The 26,066-nt window shown below is 34.7% G+C and overlaps 1 protein-coding gene across 4 annotated transcripts in view; it reads right to left on the bottom strand.

Annotated features, from left to right (window-relative positions):
• MIPOL1 (mirror-image polydactyly 1) overlaps positions 1-26,066 on the bottom strand; it is a 306,644-nt gene that overhangs the window by 217,781 nt on the left and 62,797 nt on the right. For all 4 annotated transcript variants that reach the window (XM_045848602.1, XM_045848604.1, XM_045848603.1 and 1 more), the window contains exons 4-6: positions 21,767-21,980; positions 17,816-17,951; positions 16,462-16,567 (exon numbers count right to left, since the gene is read on the bottom strand). In XM_045848602.1, coding sequence (XP_045704558.1) covers positions 16,462-16,567; positions 17,816-17,951; positions 21,767-21,980 — 456 coding nt within the window. The remainder of the gene's footprint in view (positions 1-16,461; positions 16,568-17,815; positions 17,952-21,766; positions 21,981-26,066) is intronic.

Here is a 26,066-nt window from a genome sequence, read left to right as displayed (position 1 = left end):
AAATGGCATAGTGTTTACATATAACCTATATCTGCATATAGCCCCCAGTACGGTATGCCTACACATTACTTCCTTTGCATGGATTTGGCATAGTGCATGGATTCAGCATAGTGCTCAATGTATGGCCAATTCAAGTTCTGCTTTTTGGAAATTTCTAGGGATTTACTTTATTTGAATATTTTTGATCTGTGGTCAGTAGAATGCAAATGCAAAACCTGTGGATACAGAGGGCCAACTGTATTGTCTTTTGCATAATAGAGTACAAAATGGAACATCAAGAAAAGCAAAAGCCAAAACCACTTCCAACACGCAGAGCCTAGGGGAAGAGAAATATTCTTTCATCCATTTATCCATCCATCAAATATTTATTAAAGTCCTGTGGCAATCATCCATTGAGTTGCAAGTAATATGAATACCTATTCATGGTCTAAACATCCCTCTCATCCTGGAGAGAACTATTACAGAGAGAGACAAGAGAAAGATGAGAAGAGACAAGAAGAGACGAGACGAGAAGAGAAAAACAGGCCAAAAATTAAGCAGGCACATACACAGGTAGATAGGTAGGTAGCTAGACAGACAGAAAGATATAAATAACAGATAGTAGTAAAGGCTTTGAAGGAAAGTAAGGATGTGTGAGAGAGTCTTTGCACCAATGGCGAACAGACTAAGTAGTTTGTTGGTTTTTTCAAAAAATTAAACATACACCTATGACCATTAGATTCAGCTATTTCATTCATAGGTATTTATCCAAGAGAAATTAAAGCATGTGTCCATACAAAGACTTAAACCCAAATATTCAAAACATTGTTATAATAGCCAATAACTAGAATAACTCAAATTTCTATCAACGGATGAATGCATAAACAAACTACATGACAAATTATGTTGAAACAACTGGATATCTACTTGCATAAAATCAAATGACTTTAACTGACAATCTGGAGAAGGTTAAGAGATTGTCATTATGAACCCAGCTTTTGGAAGAACCAGTACTTTTCAGCACAATTTTCATAGTTTTTTTTTTAAGGTAATATCATTTACTGCTCTGTGGTTTTCTGTGGCTATACTATTCTGTTACCACATATGAATTCATTACACTATTTTCAAGGAAACTTCTGCCCATAATGTAGTACACAATAACGAGCCTTATTTTCCCCTTCTAATTGTATACAATCTCCTTCCAGGTAGGATACTCATAAAAGCTTAGAAAAAATAACATGGTGTATTAAGAAAAATACAGACTTTGATTCAGATCTGATGTTTATCATATTAAACTTAGGCAGCTAGTTTTTCAATACAATGTATTTATTACATTATTTTAGTTGCAATTCAGGTGCAGAAAATACAGAATACCACCATTCATGGTTGTGAAGAAAAAGTTAAATGAGAAAATAAAGAAAGCTCTTGGCCAAATAAAATGAATCCTTAACAAACATCAGTTCCATACCATCACTACTGTCACCACTCTCAATCCACAGACTCACAGTGTGGCTTCCCTTCTAGACTTATGAAAAATGTGTTTTTGATTAATTTGGACCATTTATGTATGTAAAAATACCATTCAAAATTCCTCACTTTTTAGTCTTTTCCCCTAGCATGCAAAAAATTGTAAACAGCAATTCAAAGAAAAATCACTCAGAACCTATTCTACACTGCATACTGTATGTTATAATAGTTTATAAATAATACCATGATATGCTAAGACATTTTTAAATTTTTACATTTAAAACACTTCTAATTTGTAAATCAGATAGGATAGACAAAAGGATGCTAAATAGTGATCAAAGTACAGATTAACATGTACAGGGTCTGTCTAGAAAGTATCTAGCTGGGTGATATGAAAAATAGAGACATTTATGGAAGAATATACAAGATACAAGAAACACTGTACATAGGACAGTGATGCCTCAGTCTCCTTCAAAGTAGGCACCATGGGACCTCACACAGTTCTCCCATTTGCCTTCAGCTGCCCCATTGTATTTTCCTGAATTTCACCAACTGTCTGAAATCTCTTCTCTTTCAAAGGTGATTTTGGTTTTGAAAACAGTTGCAGGGCACCAAACCAGGCCACAGGGGGATTGAATCACCTGGGTGATTTGATGTTTGACCAAAAAAACTCTGCATGAGATGTGATGCATGAGTGGGCATATTGTGATGAAGCTACCAATCACCAGTTGCCCATAGCTGTGGCCTTCTGAAAACTCCGTGGAGGAATGTTCAAGCTTAACTCAAAATTTGATGCAGATTCATTGTTCTACTCATTCAGTCATTTTGAATGCAAGAGCCACACAGTACACAAGCTCACTCAATGGAGTCTACTGCCCCCACTGACTCATAGAATGAAGTTGTCATTGTTCACCCATGTGCATTCCAGTCCACTCTCCTGGGCTGCCAGGTTACGTCATCATGCAAACCATTCTCATTATATTAACAATATGGTTGGACTTTTTTCCAGACAGACCTTATATATGACATCATGCTGAAATATTCTGGCACATGGAAATCTTAAAATACTAATTGCTAAATCTCAAATGCTGATAGGCTTCCTATAACTTTTATAGAGTTTGATGAGATCTTTATGTGACATTTAATGCAAACTATGCTCCACTGTATATACAATAACATTTGATGGAAGCGGTAAGGCTAGCCGTATTAGTTATCTCTATGCTTATAGGTAAATGTTTTGCACCAAGGGCTTATTCCTGTATAATAAAAAAAAAATTATTTTTTCCTCTCTAATCTGTATCAACTCTAAAGATGTAAATAATGTATGTATTTAATAAAGAAGATAATCCTCTGAGTATTCTAAGGTTAAATTTTAAAATGCCATAAGACACATACATAAAATCAGATTAGACATTTCATAAATGCTAAATTTTTCCAAAATTAAGGTATTATTGAATGATAATTTTAACTCTTATTAGATTTTGTGTAATATTTGATCATGAAAGACATGATTCTTTCTAGAATTCAGTACTTTTAAAGGATCAATATGCAACTCTCAAACATTTTTAGTAAAGAAAACTTAATTGTAAACACTGAGCTTTTCCAAGGTGGATGACTATTACAAAGTTCACTAGAAAATCAATATAGCATTTTAGTTGGAATTTGCTCATTAAACACCCACAGCTCTACTGCAAATTATGATGGAATGAATAAAGCAAATACGCATGCTTCTTTCTTTTTATTAAATGTAAAATCTACTGTTAATTGCATCTCGTATGTCATACAAACTTTTGTCCTTAACTATTAAATAGAAGCTTTAACAAAAGTCATTAGAGATTCTCTTTCTTTGACTTGAATAAATTTCAATATTTGTTCAGTAAAGGTTCACAGCAGTTAAATTACATTAACAAATATTATTAGCTACTATGTAAGCCAACCAAGTAAAATACTTATATTGTAGGTAAAACAAATCATTGGGTGTTTACAATAATATTTGGATATCTCCATTTTTAAACATGGTTATCAAATACCCTATAATACTTAGTCAAATTCAAAAATGATTCAGAGAGGATCACCCCCTACCACCATCACCAAATACTCCAATTTGTTTAGTAAGCTAATTGTTTTCTAATATGGGCAAGAGTAAATATGAAGAAGCTGAACCATACTAAGTATGAGTTTATTGAGTCAAGACAGAGTACATATTTTCTTAGTAGAACCCAAGTCTATTGACAAACCCATATTGTACACTTCTCAAACTACTTTTAAAATACAGTAGAAGAGACTATATTGTACAACACTCTAGTTTAAACATTGGATCATGATTCTCTAAATAACATAATTTGGAGAATAGACATTTCCTGGGAAAAAGAATCTGTTAACATCCTCAAGATAGCTATGTAAATAGTAAAGGCTGAACATAAAGAAGGAAAGAAGAAATCATTAGGATTTGAATTTGAAACACATAAAATAATCACTGATTATAATTCATGTTCAAAAATTCTAAGAACAAATATAACATAGATAAGAGCTTTAAAAGACAGGTCTTTACTGTATGTAAAAGAATTTCACATTGTGGGGACTTCTGGCAAGATGGAGGCATAGGTGGACGTACTGTACCTCCACACACAACCAAGATTAGAACAACAACAATTTAGAGGCAGAATAACACCCAGACTGACAGAGAATTTATCTGAATGGAAGTCGGAAAGCCAAGAAGTTGAAGTAGACCCTTCATCCAGACCAGTAGGCAGGGCGGAGCCAGGCGGGCGCCGGTCGGCAGCAGCATGCGGGGAGAACTCGGGGCAAACTGGGTGTGAACTGTGTGTAGGCCATCCAGGGAACGCAAGATCACACTGGTGTGAGTGCACAAGCAGCGGCTGCCAGACCCAGTGAAGCAGCAATTGTGGACCAAGGCAGAGCGCGCAACCCAGGATCCCAGAGAAGGGACTGTGTTCCCAGGAGAATGGAACTACCGCCATTGTTCCCTCCCGCCCCCACACCGGTCTCCACATTCAATGTCACAATCTAGCGACTGGGGTACCCAGCCCAGGTAAACACCTAAGGCTCTGCCCTTCACCATAACAAGAGCGACCAGACCGGAAAAAAAAGAGAAAAAAAGGAGAGACAGGGAAAGACATGTTTCCAACAGAAGAACAGATCAGTCCCCCAGGACTCACCCTTTTGAGCGACCAAGAAATAGCCAATCTATCAGAGGCACAGTTCAAAACACTGGTGATCAGAAAGCTCACGGAATTGGTTGATTTTGGGTGCAAATTAGATGAAAAGATGCAGGTTACCATAAAAGAGATGAAGGAAGATATACGGAGGAGAGCCAATAGTGAAGGGAAGGAAACTGGGTCTCAAAACAATACAGTGAACCAGAAGGAAGCAAGAAACAACCAAGCAGAAAAGCATGAAGAAATAAGAATTCAAAAAAAATGAGAAGCCTAGGAACCTCAAGGACATCTTTTTTATTTTCTTTTAAAATTTTTTTTTATTTTAATCATTGTTCAAATACAGTTTTCTCCTTTTTACTCCCAATCCAGTCCCCCCTCCCAGCCCTCCCCACTTCCCTCCCATTACCACCCTCCCCTTAGTTTATGACCATGTGTCCTTTAAGTTTGTTCCTGTGAACCCTTCCCACTGTCCCCCTTAAATTCCCTCTACTCTCTTCTGTGGGCACTGTCAGCCTGGCCTCTATTTCAGTGTCTTTGGTTATATTTTGCTTGTTTCTTTGTTTTGTTATTTAGATTCCTGTTAAAGGTGAGATCATATGGTATTTGTCTTTCACTGCCTGGCTTGTTTCACTTAGCATAATGTTTTCCAGCAAGGACATCTTTAAATGTTCCAACATCCGAATTATAGGGGTACCAAAAGGAGAAGGGGAAAAGCAACAGATTGAGCACATATTTGAATAAATAATAAAGGATAACTTCCCCAATCTGGCAAAGGAAATAGTCTTCCAAGAAATCCAGGAAGCTCAGAGAGCCCCAAAGAAGCTGGATCCAAGAAGATACACACCAAGGCACATCATAATTACATTAGCCAAGGTAAAAATGAAGGAGAGAATCTTAGAAGCAGCAAGAGATAAGGGGACAGTTACCTACAAAGGAGTTCCCATCAGACGGTCAGCTGATTTCTCAAAAGAGACCTTGCAGGCAAGAAGGGGCTGGAAAGAAATATTCCAAGTCATGAAAGGCAAGGACCTACACCCCAGATTGCTCTATCCAGCAGAGCTCTCATTTAGAATGGAAGGGAAGATAAAGTGCTTCTCAGATAAGGTCAAGTTAATGGAGTTCATCACCACTAAGCCCTTATTTTATGAAATGTTAAAGGGACTTATCTAAGAAAAGAAGATAAAGAAAAAACATGTATAGTAAAAGGACAGCCAACTCACAATTATTAACAACCACACCTAAAACAAAACCAAAAGAAACTAAGCAAACAACTAGAACAGGAACAGAACCACAGAAGTGGAGGGCACATGGAGGGTTACCAACAGGGGAGTGGGAGGAGGAGAGAGGGGGAAAAGGTACAGAGAATAAGTAGCATAGAATGTAGACTGAAAATAGATAGAAGGAGGGTAAGAATAGTATGGGAAATGTAGAAGCTAAAGAACTTATAAGTATGACACATGGACATGAACTAAAGGAGGGGATATGGGTGGGAGAGGGTGTGCAGGATGGAGGGGAGTGAAGGGGGGAAAATGGGACAACTGTAATAGCATAATCAATAAAATATATTTAAAAAAAGAAAAAAAAAGAATTTCACATGGTCTGATTAGCTACTACTGCTACTTTAAATGATGTTAAATGCATTCCTTGAAAATATGATAGTGTTTTATGAAACCACCAAATATATATTCCAGAACCACAAACATTACCTGAGGTCTCTTAATTTACTTAAAAATTGTAACTTCTCTCTCTTTGTATAAGTTGATTAATGGAAATTTAAACACACATAGTAAATGTACCACACCAGTAGCAAATTAACCAACGTATTTCACATAGTTGATATTCCCATTTTTTTGTATTAAAATCCCAGGTTCATATTTTTACTTCAGAATTTCTTTTAAAAAAGAAATGATTATAATTTTCTAAAATTGGGTTTGAATGTTCAATATTTTATATGATTATTTGGTAAATAACCTTTTCTGATTAAAAAATAATTAGGTTCATTATAATACAAATACAGAGACAAAAATATTTTATATCTTTTCTAACATTCTGCATATATTTAAAATAGAAAGAACATGGTCCTATATTCTTCAAAAATATAAAAAATTTTATATTTTACATGGATTTTTATTATTTGGGCATATCATATTTGATTGAACTAAGATGCTTCTAATATAAGATCTTACACTGTTCCAAGTTATCCACTATGTAAACAACACTGTAATGAACATCTTGGTACACAAATCTTTATGCATGTACTTAGCTAATTACTTAGGAAAATTCCTAGAAGTACGACTACTACATTAAAAGTTGGCGTTTTAGCTCCTAGTATATGCTTTAAAATTTTCTTTGGTAAAGTTGCTATATATTTATAAGTCCTTACTTAATGTATTTGATAGATTCTGTGGCTTTAAGCAAGATGATGATTAAGGACACCAATTTTACCATAGGCTAACTGATATAAACAAGAGTTAAGTTCCTATGGCAGCTCATCAATGTTATACAAAATGTTATCGAGGACCTACTGTACTTACCAATGGTACAGGAACTGCTAAAGATTAATAAGAAAATTATACAAAATGTTTAAATAGAAAAGCTGTAAAACAGGAACTTTTTTGCAAAATCCCCAATTACTACACATGAGTATTTAGTACATATAACTCCAAGACTATATAAAAACACTTTCTAAAAATGTTATTTACATTCAAACATATATCTCATATGAGAACTACAATTTTTAGTGTGAAATAAGCTCTTCCCTAAAGTATTATAATTACTATCAATTATTTTATGCACTTTTGAAATACAATTTTAAGAAATATTTAAAATATTTTCTGCTCAGAGTATTTACTATAAATTTTAATAGATGCCAGTATGAAAATTCTGTGAAATATAACTGCTACCTAAACTTTTTAGAATTAATTACACATGTGGGAAAAGACTTAAGAGTCATTTTCTGAAAAGTTTTCTGTTATTTTTGTTTTAAATTTCTTAATTATTTTTGATACGTTCTAAAATGCTTAACATGCTAAATTTCATAGTATGCTATATATAACAAAATATTGCCAATTGGTAGATATTGTTATACATACTAGTTTCTCTGTTTCCTCAATGCTTCTTTTGTTTTCTCCAGAAAAAAAACATACTTTTCTAGGGAGGGAGGTTATAACATTTGCCATAATCTACCCTCAAGTATTATTTGACCTGGCACTCACTGTAATTAATCCTGATTCATGTCCTGGGATTCTGCAGCCAAAGATAGTAACATAATCAACCTCTACCTATAAATATTTCTAGCTACTGTATTTCTCAGAGATGGGCCCTTTTGTTTTTATCTGAAATGACTGGTCATATTCTTGAAATCCTTTTTCCTTCCAAAATAAAATGTGTAGCTATAGATATATATTTGATGCTCCATTATAACTTAATACTGTTAAGGCATTTAAGTATAAGATTAAAGGTTATCACCTTTTATTTATGCCTATCATATACACCGAAAAATGAAACTCCAATACGTGTTATTTCTTAGGAGCACATATTATGTTATTTTCTATTCTCCTGATATATACAACTAATTTGTTCTGTTCTTGATCATTAGGCCATCAACATCATCTGAGACATGGTATAGGTAACGAGTAATTTTTTTAGAAGAGAACAATGTAAACATTTTCTATTACATAACAATTTTTATTATTTCCATGTTAATTAGGGTGTCTTAATGTATTTGATATAATGGTCAGTTACATGTCTATACTTTTAACATTTACATGCTAGCCTGAAAAGAAAAAGTTAAGCCCTGTGTTTCAGGAATTCTATGTTCTCATGCCTTGGGCAACAGAATATAAACAAATTAACATTCTCTGTAATAAAAAGGGCTTGACAATGTTTTTTTATTTATAAAATACCACTCTAAATTTAAACATAAAGAAAAGATTTTATGTTTAAAAGAGAAAAACAGATTAAATGTTTGCAGAAACAATACAGTAAGCTAAGCAAATTATGTACCCACTGAATTATATGTAAAATGTAACTAAGATAGATAGATGGATAGATAGATTTATAAACATAAGACTTAGGAACTAAGGAGTTCTTTTGGCTAAAACCCAATATTGGCCTTATTTCAGTTTAATTGGAAGAGGATCTCAAATTCATCTTCTTCATGAGATATCAGGAACCTGGATTTATCTTTGTACCAAAGGTTAATAAGAAATGTGTCTGCAAAAGTCAAACAGCATTAAATACTAAAAACTGATTATTATTCTACAGGAGTTGTTCTGTCATTCATAATCTCTCCATGCTCCAACCTTCCACAGCTAATCTTTAATGGATGACATGCAAGAAAGAAAAATAACGTATAAAGCAGAGATTGTAATATGAGAAAAAAAAGAAAAAACACTTTCAAAGAAACATAAATGCTTTAAATATCACACACAAAAAATTATAAAAACTATTTAAGTACTTTTCTGTATAAAATTAAACATTATCTGTATATTGTCAATATAACAGAGGAATAAGAATTAAGCAATTTTTAAAAGTTATAACCACACTGCTGACCTAAGAGTAAATTAATGAGTGCAAATCAGGCCACACAATACTGTCTCACTATCAAACTCAACTTAGGTAAAACAAATTTTGAAGTGTTTGTGGTTTAATCATTTTATTCAGATAAGAAGAGATGCTTAAGACAAAGAGTCAATGTTTCTGATATGCTTGTCCAAAACATCCTCTAGTATTTGAAGGCCATATATGCTAAAACTTTTAAAATAATATTATTCAGATATAATGAGTCAAAACACAGTAAAAATGTAAACAGCTATTATGAGGTACATTTTTTCCAATGCTAACAAATAGGGAGTAAACTGTTCATTTTAGCTTTGTTAAGTAAAGATGACCTACTTTTTTTGTAGACATTGAAAACAATGTTCATATTTTCAAACTTTCTAAAAAAATTAAATATGAAAATTATAGAAAACTAAAAACTATAGAGAATAAAATAAAAAATACTTTAAAACTATTTTTAAACAGAAATGAATTCACTCTGAACAAGGAACATGTATAGAGGACACATGGACAAAGCCAAAGAGGGGTAGGACCAAGGGTGGGAGGTAGGGACAGCTGGGGAGTGAGTGATGGGGGGAAAATGGCAGCAACTGTACCTGAACAACAATAAAAAAAGAAAAAGAAATAAATTTTTAAAATAAAATAAAAAAATTTAAAAATAGCTTTGGGAAGTTATTTATATTGGGTTCACGTGCCCCTCTTAGATCAAGAAGTCTGGAAAAATAAGAAGATGACATCCTCATCTTATCATCATAATTACCACTCACCAAGTGCTTCAATGAGTGAAACACTTCATAAACATTACCTCACTTAAACATCACAGCAACCTATAAAGTAGGGCTTAGCAAAAGTTTAGTGAGGCTGCCACTTATACAAGAAACATGATAAAAATAACAGAACAAAGGTCTGAATTAGAAGTGTGAGCAGTTCATCACCACCATCTACTGCAATGGTATGTAAGTAAGAAGTGATTGCTCACAAAAAGAAATGTTTGAAATTACAAGTCTGTCCATCTGCTGATGTACTGTTAGTGCCTAACACAGCCCTTGTACATAATGGCCCATCAGTATTTCTAGTTTGAATTTTTAAAAAGTTAGCACAGTTCCTATACTTGCCTAAAAAAACAGTAACAATGATAGTGATGTCAATAGAAGAGGGGAAGGTAAAAAGGTCAAACATTTGAGATTTCAACATGATAAAGGATACAACTCAGTTTCAAACTCTCATGACATCACAGTAGAATGATAGAATTCACATCATGTAAAACCATCAGGGAAGCAAAGGAAATAGGACTCATGCTATTAAAAGAGTCTATGTAAAGTTTTATTGTAGGTATACCTAGATTAAAGCCCAAATTCCAGGTATCCCATTTCTTTTATGTCAGATTCACATGTAAGTAAAATGCCTTAGTGCTAATAAATACACACACACACACACACATACATATATATATCCACACACACATATATATATCAACAGTAATTTCCTCATCATCTAATCCTTTGTTTCTCATTTTTTCTATTTTTTAATAAACAGTGAACTGTGAATTTTAATTAAAAGCTAAACAAAACAAAAATCTTTTCAAGATTTCTGACATTATCAAAGGTTTAAGAATTTCATATAGAAAGAATAATCTAATATTAATGTTAGCTACAACTTACTGAGTACCATACCAGTTATATATTGGGAACTTAATATATTTTCTCTAGCCCTTAAAATAATCTGGTAAATTAGTTAATATTCACATTTTACATGAGAGAAAGTAAATCTGGAGAGGCTACTAAGTAACTCGCCCAAAATCAATCCCTAATAAGTAAAAGCTGAGATTTGAACTTGGGTCAATGTGATTCCAAGGCTTTTCATCTTTCCACTACTTCATTCTGTGTCACAAAGAACTGAGCACTTTTTGTTTTATGTGGTTTTGAAGACTCTCACACCAGATTCTTATTCTTATAAAATCAGCTGAGAACACAAGGTGGTTAACACATACATAAGATACATAATACAGACAAAGACACAAAACAAATAAGGGGCAAATCTGAAACACTAAAAAAATGGCACAGGTAAAATGATAAGATTTGATCACAACCATATAAATTTCATAAAATTTAACTTTATTTGGTTTTTCATATGTCAAATTTATCACAGGAATTATTTTAAGATTAGAAAGCAAGTATCTTTCTTTTAAAAAATCACATCTTTTAAAAGTAACATTTACTTTTTCTAAAATAAAATCTAACCCATGCTTACTGAAGAAAACCTGAAAAGGCAGAAAATTGTTAGTCGAAATATTAATACATCCATTAATACTACCAAAATTTGCCTCTTGGATTATAAAATATACATATATATGTTTATATATACTTTAAAAATTATATCATATGGCTGTGACCAGTATGGCTCAGTTGGCTGAATGTCAACCAGCAAAGTGAAAGGTCACCATTTCATTTCCGGTCAGGGCACATGCCTAGATTGCAGGGGTTTGAACCCCCATCAGGGCAGCTGACTGATGTTTCTCTCACATCAATGTTTCTCTTTCTGTTTTTCTCCCTCCCTTCCCCTGTCTCTACAGTAAATATATAAAACCTTTTTTAAAATCATAAGCACAGTTTTCCCTACTTCCTTCCCTTAACACTTTCATAAAGATTTTCTCATATCATCAAAAATTCTACAGAAATTATTTTATTGATTATGTTATTACAGTTGTCCCATTACCCCCCTTATTCCCCTCCACCATGCACTCTCCCTCCCACCCACATTCTCCAATTTAGTTCATGTACATAAGACATACTTATAAGTTCTTTGGCTTCTACATTTCCCATATTATTCATACCCTCCCCCTGTCTATTTTCTACCTACCATCTATGCTACTTATTCTCTGTACCTTTTCCCTCTCTCTCCTCCTCCCATTCCCGTGTTGCTAACCCTCCATGTAATCTCCATTTCTGTGGTCCTGTGCCTGTTCTAGTTGTTTGCATAGTTTGTTTTTGTTTCAGGTGTGGTTGTTAATAGTTGTGTCTGCTGTCCTTTTACTGTACATGTTTTTGATCTTCTTTTTCTTAAATAAGTCCCTTTAACATTTCATATAATAAGGGCTTGATGATGAACTCCTTTAACTTGACCTTATCTGAGAAGCACTTTATCTGCCCTTCCATTCTAAATGAAAGCTTTGCTGGATACAGTAATCTGGGATGTAAGTCCTTGCCTTTCATGACCTACATCCCAGATTACTTTCCAGCCCCTTCTTGCCTGCAAGGTCTCTTTTGAGAAATCAGCTGACAGTCTGATGGGAACTCCTTTGTAGGTAACTCTCTCCTTATCTCTTGCTGCTTCTAGGATTCTCTCCTTCATTTTAATCTTGGCTAATGCAATTATGATGTCCCTTAGTGTGTTCTTCCTTGGGTCCAACTTTTTTGGGACTCTCTCAGCTTCCTGGACTTCCTAGAAGTCTATTTCCTCTGCCAGATTGGGGAAGTTATCCTTTATTATCTGTTCAAAGAACTTTTCCACTTGTTGCTCTTCCTCTTCTCCTTCTGGTATTGTGACAGGACATAGCTGAGCAGTAGCTATTCTTAGGTAGGAACTGACCAGCAGTCGTTCCCAGGCAACAGCCATTTCCCAGATAAGCAGTTATCTCAAGCAGCTGCATTCCTTCCCCTCCTCCTTCTGCCTGTGTAACAAGCATATAAGGGAAACTCCAGCTTGAGCTCATTGCTCAGGATTTGGGATTTTTACCCCTCTGAGCCCGCTCACGTAATTAAGGATCATGCTCCGCCATCTCCCTCGCGTGTGAGTTATTTTCCGCAACAGTATCACTATTAATTCAGACGTTGGAATGTTTAAAGATGTCCTGGAGGTTCCTAAGCCTCTCCTCATTTTTTCGAATTCTTGTTTCTTCATTCTTTTCTTATTGGATGTTTCTTTCTTCCTTCTGGTCCACTCCATTGATTTGAGTCCCAGTTTCCTTCCCATCACTATTGGTTCCCTATACATTTTCCTTCATTTCACTTAGTGTAGCCTTCATTTTTTCATCTAATTTGCAACCAAAATCAACAAATTCTGTCAGCATCCTGATCACCAGTGCTTTGAACTGTGCATCTGATAGGTTGGCTATTGCCATTTTGTTTAGTTCCTTTTCTGGAATTTTGTTTATTCTTTCATTTGGGCCATATTTCTTTTTCTCATTTTAGCAGCCTTCCTGTGTTTGTTTTTGTGAATTAGGTAGAGTTGCTTTGACTGACTGTCTTAGGGGTGTGACCTATTGTAGAAAAGCATACCTGTCAGTTGTGTGGGGTGGAGCCTTAAGTGATTGCCAGGCCAGGGCCACCTGTATCACTGCTCCATGGCTTTGTGTTGAGGAAGGCTTGAGAGGGAACAACGATGCTGCTGGTCTCTTGAGTTTTGCCCAGGAGGAAGCTGTCTCCTGGCACTCGACCTAGTGCCAGTCACCTCAACTTCTCCTCATATGCCACTGTGCCCTTCCTGTTGTTGTACTGGTGCTGAATACCAGAGAGATTGAGTCTATTTAAGTTCTAAGTATGTTGTGGGCCCTTTGAGAGGAGTCTCTTAAGAATCCCACAGTTTCTTCTGCCACCCCAACCCCCAGTGATTTTTATAGCCAGAAATTTTGGGGACTTATCTTCTTGGAGATGGAACCCTGGGCTGAGTGATGTGGTCTGGGGCTGAGATCCCTTGCCCCTGAATTTTATCCACTGCATGTGGATGAGGCACTGTCTGTTCTGTGTCTCCATGCCACTCCACCTTCTGTGCCTCCCCTCATCTCCATACCTACTACACGTCTGGATGAATGTGGCTTCTTTAAATTCTTGATTGTTGGACTTCCATTTAGCTCAATTTTACAATGGTTCTGGATGATATCTGTAATCTAGTTGTAATTTTTACTTTAGTTGTGCAAGGAGGCAAGGTGTGTTTACCTACGCCTTCACTTGACCAGAAGTCCTCTATTTGCAATTTACAATGTGTAGTTCAGGATGTTTTTGCATGTATTTTTGTAAATGAAATATCTTAACTAGATATTTATATTCTGATTAAGTATAATACTTAAATATGTGTGCTTATTTTTAATATACTTTATCAAATACACCTTTTATTTCAAATATAAAAATGAGCAGTGATAGAAACAAACATCTATGCTTATGTGGATTATTGTTCTTTCACATGCCATTAAGTAAAACATATAATCACAGTCTTATAGTGTTTCTCTTTCTATTTAGAAACACATAGTTGTGTTCTAAATAGTTGTTCTAAGTGCTCACATAGTTGTTTTTGTTATGGTGTTTTGTTTTTTGACCTCAAAAACAAATCAGATAGTTTTGTTTTTAGTTGTTAGTTACCAGGTAGAAGATAAGCTATTTAAAACTGTATGTGTAATGAAAAAATATGAAAAAGTTCATGAATCTACCAAGGGTCAGTTAATAAATTTCTTGTAGTTTCAAACTACTGAATTTCTTAAGCAATTCAGATATCCTATTTTCACATATGACAATAATTCTCTCTAAACTCATAGTAAATATTTTACATTTTTTCAATTAAATAGAATTGAAATTTTAAGAAGGATACATTCTGAAAATTTATACTTCAAAAACTACGTGGTTGGCCATTTATTTTAACTAGGCTGCTTTATTCAAAAAACTACATAATACTTATTTTCATCAATTTAGGAGGCTATGAAAACTTACTAAATGTGGTTCTAACATTAACATGTACTAAAAAAAAATCCTTAATGATACATGTTTGAATAATAAGAATTATAAGGCAATCAAATTCTTTCCATTTTATGCATACATGATTCATATTTACTCAAAAGAAACCCTTAAATATATACCAATATATAAATATCTGAAGTATATGATTAGCTATGTTATACAAAAGTTTAAATAATAAGTAATATTTTTTAATGAGTTTTCCCCTCCAAGAGATAAATGAGCCATGCAGATATATTAATTCACGATTTTCAGTAAGTCGCAATCGCCTAAATCTTAGTAAATTACTTCTGCAACAAATATGCAAAGTTAAATTATGATGCAAACACCTTAAAACAAATGTACTTACAATAGAAAGAGTATATATATTTGATTATAAGAAGCCAGGAAACTTTTAAATTGTTCTAAATTTGTATGTGAATTATTCATTTTTATTATACTGTTAACTTTCCTTAAAATATATTACACTCATATTTCCCCACTTAAAAAGTCATGGCAGTTTAACATTAACAGAAAAGCAACCATCTGGTATTTAACTGGAATATTTATTTATGCTCATTTTGGCTATATTTTCACAGACATGTTAGTCCTGCTTTGTACAGCAATATTTTGATGACAGGCTTTATCTGCTAGTGTCTCTGACCTGAAATAACAATTCTTTCATATATGAAACAAAAGTTAAGTGGCTCACAGGGTATGAGTATAACTTCAAACCAATCACAAAATATAATTATTCCTTAAAATCATTGTAGTTGATAAAAAATGTTAAAATAAGTAATTTCTAAATACCTCTGGATGTTAATTGCTGCTATTCTATAAAACTTATTTTTCCTTGACACACTAGAAAAGTGTAAGGAAGAGAGTCACAGTAACATATATGTGTGTATATACGTGAGATCATAACTATTGAGAATTGTGTGATATCTGTAATATATCATACTAGAAGTGTTCTTCTTGCAAAGATCTGTAAGATAGACTCCAAAATGTATTTAAGGCAGTCATTTATAACATTAAACTTTGACAATCTTTCACTTTAATCTTCTTAGAGAAAACATTATCTCTATCATCATCCATATTGTCAGATAAAAATTCATTAATTTCACAAAACAGGTTTTAAATCAAATGTAGGTTTCCACTGGCAATGAATGTATGACTATCATCATACAAAGGAGAAGTATTTCCTCTCCACATGCTAAAACAGTAAGTGGTATTTGAACTGCTGGTTGAAAGGTAGAGGCACACTGGTAATCATTATTTTCCCTTGTTTGTTCAGGCCCTTCCAACAAAACAAACAACCTTTTTGTGATTGGATTGACATGGTGTTAACAATGCATTTAATGCCCAAATCAGTATGAATACAGGTAAAGCTCTCACTAATACCAGAGCCAGGATGTTAAAGCCACCTATTTTCTAAGCAGCCAAAAAAAAAAAAAAAAGACAGAGCTTCTCCTCCTTTGGCAAATAGCTAGTATGCTAAATATTTATCAAGCCACATAATATAATAACCTTGTGCACATTTCTTAAGGCCATATGTTAAAACTCATCTACCATACCAGCTGTCTTTTCAGCAATTTGAGCTTCTGTTGCTTTCTCTTGGAGTTCCACTTTAAGCTTTAGTCTTCTATGTTCTTTATCTTCTTTAGACAGTTTTTCTTGAAGCTTAAACACATTAAAAAAAAAAAACAGATTCTATCTCACAAATTTCTTGCACAAATACATAATTTCAGGAATTAAAAAAACCCACAATATGTAAAGTTTTAAGACATTTTAAAAAGTAATAATTACTTGTAAGGACATAGAAATTATAAAAACATTTTGATATACACTTTATGTGTGTGTGTAGACAAAATTTAAAGAGGGAACAACATAATGATTCAAAATAACTATGGCAAAAAGCTATCTGTCCGTTCCATTGTCTTAAAGCCAATGACTTGGGAGGGACCATTCTAACAAAATAATGGGCAGTACAGCTTTACAGCTTCTCTTAGTATTTCTAATATTTTGAAACAAAATTAATTAAGATAATAATCTCAGTATCTGAAACAAATCACCCTTTGAGAATACTATCCCATCATATTTCATTTAAATTGGCACTGGCACCTGACTCATAACTGGCACATAATAAATAACTGTTAAATGAAAGCACAGGAAATATCTCCAGTTCTCATACAGAATCCCTCCAAATGTTTTTTGTTTTTTTCTTTAATTCCTCCCTCAGTTTTTGTCATTTGTGTTGTTTTCTATCACATATGAGCAACATTTCCTAATATCATGCTTCAATTTGATTAGGTCAACAACTAGAGTATTAAAATCAGACTAGTATATAGAGGTTTAAAAGAGGAAGGCATACAAAACTGAGTATTATTTAATAACATTATATAATGCTCAAAGTAATGTAACTAGAAATAGTCAGAAAAGCTAAAATATGACAAAATGCAGCAGTATAAGGTAAATGAAAATATTGCCAAGCCTTGATACTTTAAAGTTTAATTACATAGATTATTCAGGCAAAATATAGTGCAAAAATATGAATGAAAAAAGGTAAGTGGTTAAGAAAGTAATATGAAACCAGTACATTAAATTTCTCTTTCTCCAAAATATTGAAATATAGTTTTACCACAGTAAAACCTGAACAAATCTTTTTTTTAATGCACCTACTTGAGGTACCATAGATTTAGAAAAAAGGAGGTGGCATCACAGGCCAGCAGAGGCAGGTAATCAAAGAAACTGCTTTTTATAGCCAATCTCTCAACTCACTCAGACCCCGATGGCATGATATGGCAACAATACAGACCTACTGTTAAAGGGTTAAAGTACACAAAACTGAATTGCAATGCCCAACACAGCAAATTTAGAAAGTCAACAGCTAAAACACACTGTACAATTATCAGATTTTCTAAACGATACCTTTTTATTGCTTGCTCTGAGAATGTCCAACTCTGTTTGAAGAAATGCTATAGACTTCTCTTTATTTAAGTCTGAAGTAACTTGATAAGGAATCATACGCTCATAATGCAAATCATTATTTGTACGTTCCATAATGCTGTAATAAAGAAAACAATTAAGCAAGATGAATATTATTTCTACTATACAGGATCCATACATTTTACCCTTCAAATGGGGGGAGACAAATTTAATTTTAACAATAAATATATAAAGTTACTTACTTTTAAATTTCTCTTGTGCAATAAGAAAATCTTACAGATAAAAAGAGTAAATGTATCAGTTTCATGGAGGTGCTACTTTATCAACTGAGAAAGGTAAATCTGTGGAGAACATTTAGTAACATCTGTAGAGACTCATGGTTCAGTTACTTGAAGAATTTAGGTATTAGGGTGTTGAATATTAATTCAATTTGTACTTTTAGTCAGGACTAGATACATTTCTCACTTCTCTGAAAGTGAGAACAGTTTCAATTTGCTTGACAGTATATTTTCATTATTAAATTTAAAACATTAAAAATAGAAACCTTTTCCTGTAACATTTAAGGGTAGGCCAAAAAATTTTTTTTTACATTTTGCATGCTATTTGAGAAGAGTATCAATTTATTAATAAGTAGTATAAGGCAAGAGAAGGGAGAAAACATGGGCTATTTTTGAAGGCATTATATTATATTATTAAGCATAGATACATCTTAGAGTCTCTAAGAAGAAATTAAGCAGTGACACCTGGGACAGTTGGCACAGCTCTACTCACCATGTGCACCTTCTCTTGCACTTGTATTAGACAGCTCATACTCTGGCTTCAGCCCAGTCTCAACTATTTTTCCTATGTGGTTATAAAATGTTTATCACCTTTTCATTCATCCCTACCCCTACTTTCCAAAAGTGTATTCTAATCTACACATCAGTAAGAATATAACTCACAGCTAAGCAGTAGGAACATATTAATATACCATATTTTAGGACTATAAGATGCACCGGACCATAACACACACCTAGGTTTTAGAGTAAGAAGATAGGAAAAAATTTTGAAGTAAAAAATGTAGTAAAATATTTAGGACTTCCAGCAAGATGGAGGCATAGGCGGATGTACCGTACCTCCACGCACAACCAAAATTAGAACAACAACTTAGAGGCAGAATAACACCCAGAACTGACAGAGAATTTATCTGAATGGAAGTTGGACAGCCAAGAAGTTGAAGTAGACCCGTTCATCCAGACCGGTAGGAGGGGCTGAGAGGAGGAGCCCGCGTGGGTCGAGGTGTGCAGAGATCGGGGAGAACTGGGTGCATAAGGCAACCAGGAGCATGTAAGCCTTCCGGGACGCAGTGGTGGACCCTAAGTACGCAAGCAGCGGCTGGCAGACCCAGTGAGGTGGCATTGTGGACCAGGGCAGAGCGCGCAACCCAGGATCCCAGAGAAGGGACTGAGATCGCAGGAGAACAGAACTGCCACCATTGTTCCCCCCTGCCCCTGCCCCCACATACAATGTCACAATGTAGCAACTGGGGTGCCCAGCCCAGGTGAACACCTAAGGCTCCGCCCCTCACCATAACAAGAGCGACCAGACCAAAAAAAAAAAGGGAGAGAGAGAGAGAGAGACATGTTTCCAACGGAAGAACAGATCAGTCCCCCAGGACTCATCCTTTTGAGCGATCAAGAAATAGCCAATCTATAAGATGCACAGTTCAAAACACTGGTGATCAGGAAGCTCAAGGAATTGGTTGATTCTGGTTGCAAAATACATGAAAAAATGCAGGTTACAATAAAAGAGATGAAGGAAGATGCTCAGAGAACCAATAGTGAAGGGAAGGAAACTGGGACTCAAAACAATAGAGTGGACCAGAAGGAAGCAAGAAACAACCAAGCAGGAAAGCATGAAGAAATAAGAATTCAAAAATAACGAGGAGAAGCTTAGGAACCTCCAGGACATCTTTAAACGTTCCAACATCCGAATTATAGGGGTTCCAGAAGGGGAAGGGGAAAAGCAACAGATTGAGCAGGTATTTGAACAAATAATAAAGGAGAACTTCCCCATTCTGGCAAAGGAAATAGTCTTCCAAGAAATCCAGAAAGCTCAGAGAGCCCCAGAGAAGTTGGACCCAAGAAGAAACACACCAAGGCACATTATAATTACATTAGCCAAGGTAAAAATGAAGGAGAGAATCCTAGAAGCAGCAAGAGATAAGGGGACAGTCACCTACAAAGGAGTTCCCATCAGACGGTCAGCTGATTTCTCAAAAGAGACCTTGCAGGCAAGAAGGGGCTGGAAAGAAATATTCCAAGTCATGAAAGGCAAGGACCTACATCCTAGATTGCTCTATCCAGCAGAGCTCTCATTTAGAATGGAAGGGCAGATAAAGTGCTTCTCAGATAAGGTCAAGTTAAAGGAGTTCATCATCACCAAGCCCTTATTTTATGAAATGTTAAAGGGACTTATCTAAGAAGATAAAAAAAAACATGTATAGTAAAAGGACAGCAAACTCACAATTATTAACAACCACACCTAAAGCAAAAGCAAAAGAAACTAAGCAAACAACTAGAACAGGAAAAGAACCACAGAAATGGAGATCACATGGAGGGTTAACAACAGGGGAGTGGGAGGAGGAGAGAGGGGGAAAAGGTACAGAGAATAAGTAGCATAGAATGTAGGTTGAAAATAGATAGGGGGAGGGTAAGAATAGTAAGGAAATGTATAAGCTAAAGAACTTATAAGTATGACACATGGACATGACTAAAGGGGGGGATATGGGTGGGAGAGGGTGTACAGGGTAGAGGGGCGTGAAGAAGGGGGAAAATGGGACAACTGTAATAGCATAATCAATAAAATACATTTTAAAAAATGTAATAAAATATTTAATAACCTGTGACCCGGCTCCACAGTGAGCCAGGTAAGCTACATTAGGACTATAAGATGCACCCCCCTTTTCCTCCCAAATTTGAGGGGAGGGGAGAGTGTGTCTTATAGTCTGAAAAATATGGTACCTACTGAATAATTTTTAAGTAATTAGAAATAGCTGTTCCTATGTAAAATTGTTAAAATATATTCTATACAATAAAATTTTGTCTGGACTGAAACTATAATTATATTAGTCACTAAAATTTTTCTAATTTAGTAGTATTTTCATAATACATGACTAAGGATCAAAGTACTTCAATGCCACAGGTAAAAGTCACAGATGTCACAAATATAAAATAATAAAGAAGGCAAATGGAAGTGTGCAAGGCCCTTCTAAAACTATTGAAATTCACTTAAATGAATTTCATCTGCTAAGCAAAACCACACCTTTGGGTTAATTTTGTTCTGGACCTACCAGGTTTGGGCTCTGATAAAAAAAAATCCCATTAATATAAATCCAACAGTTATTTCTAGACCCATAATGAAAGGTCACAGAAAATAATACTTAACTACAAAGAATAAAACCTCATGGCCTTTATTCAAATGCTCTTTCACTTAGCAATCTAGACCAGCGATTTTCAGCTGTTGTGCTACAAGAAGTTTTAAAATATGCAATACCTGATTACTTAGTCAGGGGCACTGGCATCTTTTCTCTTAGTTTGTCAAATAAATAATGATAAACAGCCAATATAACAATAGCTGTCTGGTGTGAATGAATAAAAATTATACCTATTTTTTGGGTCAGATTGGCAAAAAATATATATTTTTTCATGTGTCACAGAATTTTAATTAGTTTGTGTTCCACGAGATGAAAAAATTGAAAACTGCTGATCTAGACACATCATATTGATGGAATGGAAAACAGGAAAAACCTCTGGTAGATTCCCCCAATTCTAATATGTTAATGATGTGTCAAACTTAGCTCACACCAAAAACAAGGAAAGGAGAAGGAAAAGGAGGAAGGCAAAGGAGCCCTCCCAGTTCTTACACTCTAAATCTAAGGCCACTGGCACTCACTTGGATTTTTCAGTAGTGCAGGAAGATGTCTCATCACCTGGATTAGGAAAATTCCTTGATTTCTGCTCTGGCAGTTCTGTGTCCTCATATGCGGCTTCATTAACTAATTCATTGGATTTCTGATGCATGCTGCCCTTAGGACTCTCAGTCAGTTGCTCAGCTGGCTGTGTACTTTTATTTCTCCCTGCAGTCTCTTGTTCAATATAATTATGAGCTATTTAAAACAAAACAAAAAAAAACACATGATAAATAAAACACCAGAGCTACATATTGAATCATTCAAATGAATAATTTTTATGGAAATAAGTACTCACATAGCTTTAAACATGTACTTATTCGTTTTACTCCTACTGTAATTATGTAAGAATGTACAGTGAGGTTCTGCCATTAATTATTTCCATTCCCACAGTGAGTGAGCATTTAGGACTGTGGTGTAAACCTTGGCAGTAGGATGTAATAATTTGAGGAGTTTCTAGACACCCTACAGCCCAGTTCACACCTTATATTAATGAAAGTAAAATCTCTGGGAGTGGTCAGATGACTCCAGCATTCAATCAAACTTAAATAAACAACAACACTGATTTAGAGGTTTTATTTTCAGATTACTCTTTCCCCTAAATTTTGAAAACTAGGTTGCAATAAGTTAATGATTACAGTAAAGTGATGTTGTGCATGAAACTCTGATACCAGACTGCCTGGATCAGAATTCCAGCTTTGCCAAGTGCATAACTTTGGGCAACTAACTTAACCCATATAACACCTCAGGTCTTGTTTTTAAACGGGAATGTAACAACACTTCCCTCACTTACCTGTGAAGATTAACTGAGTTAATACATGCAAAATACTGATACTTGGCCTCATGTCTGGCACATTGACAGACAATACATGTTACCTATTATTTTTGTAATCATCATCATCATATTATAAAATGAATGTAAGAATTATTTTTTATTCCCATTTTACCAGATGTGTATTATACATTAGCAAATCTGTGTTTGCAATGTCTGGCTATCTCATAAAAGATATTTTAAGCTATAACTAGTAGATAATAGCTATTTCAAAAGAATACTGTATATCTGATTTTTTGGAAGAAAATGACACACGCACAGGTACACAAAACAAACTTTTCCCTGGTAAATGAGGTCAACAGGCACACATCCCCACTGTAACTATTTCCAGCAGAAACTTCAAAAAGTAAAACTGTAAAAAGCAGGTAATTCTCATCTGTTTATTGATGATGCCGTCTTTGACCTGCCAAACTTAAAATCCTCTTGAGGCAGAGAGAGTACTTTTCAAAATAAAAACAAAATGGGGAACTTGTAAATAAGGTAGCTCTCACAAAGTATTCTTTCTCTAAGAAGACATTTTTTTCTTGTACATATGCTGAAATTAGGTATAGCCAGTTAAAACTTCAAGTCCTGGATCTTACTGGTGGCTAAATCTAGATCAGAAACCATTTTTAGTAAATTACTCTTGATTTCACTTTATTTGAGGGAACAGACTGGAAGAATGTGCTATCATAATTATATAATTGTAAGATATCTATAAAATTTCAATATATTATATTATGATTTTTACGTTTCTGGATATTATATGCTGCTTCTTGACATTTCAAAATGCTTGCTTGGTTGCCTTTAGATGGTCATCATGCTACATTTCTGGAATACACTGGTATTGGTCGCATTCAACCCTCCAAATCTGAATGAGAGGATGTTACAAATGGATGCTAAAGAACACCACGATATCATGAACAAACCATGCTTTCCAACACTCACATAGAATTTATAAGTAACTCAAGTGAAATTATAACTAATTACTGAAAGCAATTATCAGATAACAAAAATTGTCTCCAGGGACATATCAAAAAGTAACTACTAGAACCTATACCATTCTCCAGTTTATGAGGTACAAACTCACGAAAAAGTAAAAGGATGGGCCAAATATAAATAACTCCCAGTTGCTTAGGCCAACACTAGACCAACTGCTTCAGAATCTTAAGGCATGACTCTTTGGCCTGTTTTTGAGACCAAAATTATCATTATCTACAAATTGTCCCATGTTTTTACTATATTTCTGGGTCTAGTTTAGCATCTTTCTCCTTTCAGTTTTTTATTCTTAATCTTCCAGTGTTTAGGTTACCCAATTGCTGATATCTATACTTGCCATTTGATGACTACACTTACGACTTTCTCTAACTTCAGCTTACCTAATGTCAAATTTTGTGATTTGTTGAGTTCTTGGTAAATCACTGCCTTTTCACCTCCAAACTCAGAGTAGAGGTGGGAGCTCCCCAGTAAGAGGACTCCTTGCTGACCCCTCCTGCACTATAGCAATTATAACCCTAATGACTTCAACAAGTCCTAACACACTTCTGGATTCCAGTAGTAAGGGTTTAATATTGTTACGAACACTGTACTGTGTGATTTGGCTCTAAAAATCTGAATGTTTCAACTCTTACTTTGTTTTTAGATTCCTAAATATAACTGTTCACCAGACATTTGGAACCTGCTCTGCCAATCAGACTGCCCATACTCTTCTACCAAGACCTTAATTATACTTTAGAGTAAAAAAGGCTGATTTATAAAATTTTCCTTTCTGTGTGCCTTTTTAAAAATTCTTTTCTTAAATATTTTATTTATTTATTTCTAGAGAGAGGGGGAGGGAGGGAGAAAGAGAAAGAAAGAGAGGGAGGGAGGGAAACATTAATGTGTGGTTGCCTCTCACCCCCCCGCCCCCAACTGGGAACCTGGCCTGTAAACCAGGCATGAGCCCTGACTGGGAATCAAACTGGCCACCTTTTGATTCACAGGCCGGTGCTCAATCCACTGAGCCACACCACTGGTGTAGCTGCCTGATTTTTGACCAACTGTTTAACAAACATATTGCTTAAATTCTCTGAATGCTCTCAATACTCTTCTACTATGCCATACTGCTTTATCCTACATCAGAATTCAACCATTTGTATAGAAAATTTCACCCCTCTACTTAGTTTATTCATTAATTTAGTAATTCATGGAAAATCTACAGTGTGATATGTGCTGTGATAAGAACTAGACAGACAAAGACAAGTAGGAACCAGACCCTCCCCATGAGGACTCTGTAGCCATTGAAGAAGGTAAACTAATCTAATGATTTCAAAAGAAGGTGATAAAGAAGGATTCTGCTAGGGCTATAGAGACAAAATACAAAATAAGCCACATATACTGATGCTCATCTGTAAACTCTGGGAAGATTTCACAAAGACATTGCTACAAAAAAAATGACAAGTTGGAAAAGTAGGAATATGCAAAGTTATGAACTGCCAAAGGATTTGAGTTAGGAGAAGTAAAGCAAAAGTTGACAGACTGTAAGCATAAGAAAAGAACAGGAAGAATAGGCACAGAGAAAAAAGAGTATCTTTATGAAAAACATTTTGTGTTAAAATGATAAGATGTTATAGTCAGGAAGTGAAAATTGCCAAAATGAGCTAAAATGAGCAACATGTAAAAACAAAGTCCAAGATGTAGTTCATCTGGGGATGAACTAATAAAATAGACTGATGGTGAAGATATGTGCAGAGAAGGAAATCAAGGATTCAAGATAATTAAAGCGTAAACTTTGAAGACACTAAAGTCATCAGAAAAATGGTAAGAACAGAGGAGAAATGAGAGCCAAATGCAAAAGGCTCCATGGACTGCATAAACATGCTAACAACCAGAGACAAGAAAGGTGACAAGAAATAATTGCAGATAATAGTAATTTCTTTTTTCCTTATTTTGAAATGATTTCAGCCTTACGCAAAGTTGTAAAAATAGTACAAAGAATCCCTATATACCCTTCACCCAGATTGTCCAAATGTTAACACTTTACTATATTTGCTTCATTACTCCTTCTCTCAGTACCTACCTAGTTATTTACATACCTACACATACACAGTTCTTCTAAAACATTTGAAAGTAAGTTGCAAGCATGATGCACTCTGACTTCTCAAATCACATTTGAAGATACTACTCTGTTCTATTGCATCTTGACAAATTGTCTTTACCTATTCCAAGCCCAACTTAAATTCAATTTCTGAGTTAGTACCTACTCCAACCAAGAGAAGAAAACAGCACTTTGTGACTCTAATTCAGTCTGCAATTATTTTTCCTGAACTTTCCAACCTAGGAGAAAGGTATTTATGAAGTTATATTGGGATGAAGCTATTAAAAACTAGTACTTGGACAACAATTTAAAAAATGTGAAAAAAAAAGAAGTAGAAAAAAGTTAATTGAAATTATTTTTAAAAACCTAGTTGAGCTGTTTGTTCGTCCATCATTTA

This window comes from Phyllostomus hastatus, unplaced genomic scaffold, assembly GCF_019186645.2.
Source record: "Phyllostomus hastatus isolate PE091 unplaced genomic scaffold, TTU_PhHast_1.1 phas_contig_62, whole genome shotgun sequence".
Classification (NCBI taxonomy): Eukaryota; Metazoa; Chordata; class Mammalia; order Chiroptera; family Phyllostomidae; genus Phyllostomus; species Phyllostomus hastatus.
The sequence above is the reverse complement of the archived record's forward strand: the minus strand, read 5'-3'. Positions and strand labels throughout refer to the sequence as shown.